Below are 5,000 nucleotides of genomic sequence, written 5' to 3'. Positions count from 1 at the left end.
CCCACCATACCACATCGAAAGTCAAAGCAAAAAATCGTTGGTGAGGGTTTGATGTTTGCTGTATCTTTCTTATCACGTACAGCTTTCCATTTTTTAAATTTCAACTCAAATGTATTCAGGGATGTAAACAGAGCCTTTGCAAGACATTTTTATTCATCTATCGGGGATTGAAGCCTTTTATTACAGGACAATAACATATCAATTAATTTTCACCAACAATTGAATGCATGGTTTGGAGACAAAAATATCCCTTTATCCAAGTGTGTAGTATGCATTTCTTATTGCAATTACATAAAAAAGCGTTTTGGTTTTTATTTGGATTGATTTCTTAAAAAAATCGGTAAAATAAAAATATTTCAAGTTTAAGTCAGGTCATTGACGACTGTTACACTTAAATTGAATAGCAAACCCATTAAATCTTATCGGAACCCATGGCAAATTATAGTTTTGGATTTGTTAGAAATGTAGGCAGTAATAAAAAATACCAACTTGCAGATTGCTTCGTAAAAACTATTTGAAAAATATGTTTTTCATAAGGTGCGGCTATACGAATGTCCATGTGAAATTTGAAAATTTTCTCATATTTTCTCGAAAACAAGTCCTACTCGTTTTTCGTCAATATGTGTTGTAAACAACGATAAAATAAACCTTTTGTATTATTCCAAATGAAAAAAGATCGGCTAGTTTGAGAGAAACGAGAAAAAAACTCGAAAAAACTACCTGCGGCTATACGAATGTCTACCACTGTATTGAACAATCGATGGCAGCATGAACATGGTAATCAGCATAGTTGACATAGTGGCGGGTATACGTGTTGCTTAAAAACTGTTTGAGTAATATTGAAAACAAAGTTGTTTGATTTAAATTAACTAATGAGATTTCGGATAGAACTGCAAAAAAACCAATTAATTAACTTTTGCATCGGATAGGATCACTGGGATAGGAACTCTTTTTCATACTCAATGAATTTGCCAGGCCTTAATTTGATTTGTTTGATCGAGAGACGAGGGGTCAAATGATTCGCTACCGCTGAAGTTAAGGCATTGTTGGTGTCTGTCAATCGCCCGCAAACAACACAACGCGGTTATGATGATACCAAACGAAAGATGAATCAACCAAGGCCTCAAATTTGCACCCTTAATAGTTGGTGGAACTAAGACTCCTTCAATTGCTGGTATATGAGAAACGTTTGAATATCAGGAAAATGCGACGAACAAGCTCCGGCACTGGTTCAGAAGGCGAGCAAATATTTGCGATAAACGAAACGTATGGTTGAGAGTTGGAAATAGCAGGAAAACTCGTACAGATTCGATGTCTGCACATATTTGCTTAGCTTCCTGCGACGACAAGTATCACTATCGCTTCGCGAAGGATGCTTATTTTGTATGTAAAACAAATAAATGTCAGAAGTCCCGTAAACACTCGTATTGTGTATTGTGCTATACGCGATACTAAGTGCATAGGCTCCAAAGGTTCTATGAATATCGCGGAATAGCTTCATCGAACATGATGTCAATAAAATGGGAAAATTATTCCCCAAATGTCGATGGCGAATTAGCTCATTTATGCGATTGGCGTTCCATCCACCACCTTCCTAACCACCAGATGCCATAGCCAACCAGTTCTCGCTGTTTGCTCTAGTCCGTATCATCCGGCATGTTTGGCATGGTTTGGCAAGGTTTGGCGGCACGCTTCAGTCGCACTTGTCACACGAATTATTCATTTGGTGCTGTCTCGTTAAGGCCTTGGGTTGGACACTGGTAGGAACTTTGGTTTTGTGAAGCATATTGACATCGATTAGCTTGCCTCTCCAACTCATTCCAGCTGTTGAGACATCACTTTCAATCAAATCAGTCTCAACCTGATTGCAACAGTGCATGCGTGGTACACCCGGTTGTTTCAATACACCAAGCGCACTGCGTTGTTACTGACCGAATTGCTCCAGGTACCCTAGACCTGGGGTTCATCCAAAGGGAGTTTGGATCAAAAGTTCAAACCAACACGCTCCTGTCGCTTCAGTTCGCCGAGCACACAGCAGCTCCAATCGAAAAACCACTCCACACTGGAACGAGCTATTATTGATATTAAACTCATCTCATTCAATCGTATATCACTCACTACCCGCAATGGATTGACTGAACGAAGGAGGAGGCTGCTCATCGAGCGAGGGTGGTTTGCAATGGGTTTTTGCAAACGAAATAAAACACTCTGAGCAAACAAACTTGAGGCACGCCTGCATCACAGGCCCATAAATTATATAGCCCATCAAATATCATTGCTTTACATCTCGATTCCGCCGATACCGCTACCAGTGGCGGCACTGTTGTTGTTGGTATGGCTCGCGTTTCATTTCGATACTGTTTAACTCACCTTACTTTTAACTGTAATTTCTCCGTTTCGACACCATTTACACCGTTTGCTACAGATCTGCTACCAGGTTGGAAGTACGTTTCATCTTTTCGCAAACCAACGAACACGGAAGCGAAAAGTTTTCAATTTGATGACCCCGATCATAAAAAAATGCTCGTGTTGTTTAAATTTAGAGTAGACCTTCGACTCCACAGTCGACAATCGTAGTAACCATATGGAAGATGGTTGAACGCAACACATTCCTGGTTTTACAATTACCGTTTAAGTATCCCGAAAGCCAGTTATCAAAAACAAAATATGCAGCAGCAAAAACACGAAAATAAATCATGGTCAAGTTATGCATTTCAAGTACTCACCTTGCTCTCCGTCTTGTAGTGATATGTTTTCACCTGCTTCCCGTCGCCAAAGTATGGTTGGGATTGGGGAACCTACAGCTGCACAACGTAACGTAACATTACTTCCCTCCCTCACGACCATGTCCGTGCTGGTTGGATAGTCCAAAATATCCGGAGGAACTGTAGATGCATATTTTATTTTACAATGTTGAAGTTTCACTTTGTATTTCCCTATGTCCCTTGTTGTTTTGATTGTTATAAGCGATTCTATTTGTTTAAAACTGTTTTATTCTGTCTATTCAATAGGCGAATCTACTCAGATATTTGTATGGGACACACGAAGCCAGTTGAACTGATTTGGTATGCAGTTCTCTGGCGCCCACGATGCAATTATAGTCAATTGAGTCTGAGGCACCAATGTTATCACCCTGCAAATCATAAAACCCCCCATCAGTTTTTCCCCGTTCCGTTCTCGTTCTGGCCATACACGCAAAAGAGCCTTTTCGTAGTAAAGAGCGAATTTCAGTCAAACACCGTCATTCACTCGCATCCGGACCATACCCTGCAAACAAATGCTTTGTTTCTTTGCAGCCGAGACATGTGATGCCTCAATCTTACAGCCTTTGCTGCAAGACGGAAGCATTAACGACTATTTATGTGTTTTTGTTTGTTTTTGTTGTTTTTATGCTGCTGTACGGTTCTGCTGTTTGCTTTCTAGCTGTTCATTCTATGCCTAGCCCTACTCACACATTGCTCCAACAAACATCTAGCGGATGCAGACCGCAACATATCGATAGCTGAAGGTGACCAATTTAAATATTTCGTGACTGCGAGCAGTAATTCGCCGCATAGAAATAGCGACCTATATGCAATGAGTTTCCATTCTTAATTGCCATTCTTTGCATTCAAAAAATCGCATCGCCTTCCAGCAAAAGAGCATCGACAATACACTTGACAGCTATGCGGGGAAAGGGGCAACATGATTCCTTATTTTGCTATAATTTTCCGTATTTTTAATCAGTATAGAACCTCGCGGGCATAAGATACAAACACACAAGGACAACTGTTCGTCAAGGTCACTTCATTGAAAAATATCTCCAACAAGCTGTGCGATTCGCGAAATGCTTATGGAGCATAAACTAATTATCCTCTACTACTACCCCACCAGGATAATCAATCGTATCAAATGCAATCTACATCGAATGATTTCAGATCAAATTCAACACTCGTTTCACATCCTGATCTTATGCAATTCCACCAATTCTTTGTCCTGGGCGAGAATCAAGTTTATATTTACCTACGACATCCAGATAACCCATCTGGCTTTTCATTGGATCCGTATTGATTTGGCACATGTAAAAGCCTCGGTCGGTTTCACGAATGTCCTTGATCCGAAGCTGCCAAGTTTTCTTCTCAGTGTACGTGATTCCGATGCGCTTGTTCTTCGTAATGACATGGTTTTGTATCGTGAGTATTGTCTGTGTATCAACTCTCAGCCATGCTACCTGTTTTATTGAATTGAGTGGAGTAGATTATAAGAAAGAGAAGCGAAATCGTCGTTACGATGAGATGGAAAGCAAAAGCTTCATAATATGGGTTTCGTTGGCACATTATAATATGTCTACACATGTTTTTTCACTTGCCAAAAATCAATAACAAAAAATCGAAAACAAAAACTATACAAAATGAATTATAAAATCCAAAATAATTCCTGAACATATGCTTATATAGGATTCTAACATAAGAAATACTACTCTTAAGACTTAAGAAACAATTTATGTAAAGAATCAAACCTTATAAGCACCTAAATCGTGCACTACACAGGTGAGGGTTGCTTCACGCCCGACAGCCGCAGTGACGTTAGCAATCGGTGAACTGAACTTTGGATCAGTTATGACTATAAAGAAACAACAGACAAATACATAGAATGTAGTAAGGGAAATGCGGTCCGTTGATGCAGACATTACGAGTTCAACTTTTAGTAAATACCGAACAAAGAAATATAAGCGCATATTGCGATAATTCTCGTCGCTGTATAGGCCAACATACCAAGTGCGATTAAATTCAGTATAATCGGACGTAGAAACGAAATCATTTTCGTTGATTATTAATTAAATCACCAACCAAATGAGAAGGTTCATGATAGCGCTGGTGGAATCTTCGTGGGTATGGCACAACTATGATAGCATAAGTGACTCGTCATGCAGCTGACAATTTATTAAACCGTATAGTGGTGTGTTTAAAACACCTAATGAAAATCGACGTTGAAACGAAATAATTGAATACTCGCCGGAA

General features: G+C 39.5%; 1 protein-coding gene across 3 annotated transcripts in view; it reads right to left on the bottom strand.

Annotated features, from left to right (window-relative positions):
- Positions 1-5,000, bottom strand: part of LOC126581318 (lachesin-like) — a 20,626-nt gene that overhangs the window by 9,246 nt on the left and 6,380 nt on the right. For all 3 annotated transcript variants that reach the window (XM_050244887.1, XM_050244886.1, XM_050244888.1), the window contains exons 3-5: positions 4,499-4,602; positions 4,003-4,210; positions 2,727-2,885 (exon numbers count right to left, since the gene is read on the bottom strand). In XM_050244887.1, the coding sequence (XP_050100844.1) occupies positions 2,727-2,885; positions 4,003-4,210; positions 4,499-4,602 (471 nt within the window). The remainder of the gene's footprint in view (positions 1-2,726; positions 2,886-4,002; positions 4,211-4,498; positions 4,603-5,000) is intronic.

The sequence above is a fragment of the Anopheles aquasalis genome, chromosome 2 (genome assembly GCF_943734665.1).
Source record: "Anopheles aquasalis chromosome 2, idAnoAquaMG_Q_19, whole genome shotgun sequence".
Taxonomy (NCBI): domain Eukaryota; kingdom Metazoa; phylum Arthropoda; class Insecta; order Diptera; family Culicidae; genus Anopheles; species Anopheles aquasalis.
The sequence above is the reverse complement of the archived record's forward strand: the minus strand, read 5'-3'. Positions and strand labels throughout refer to the sequence as shown.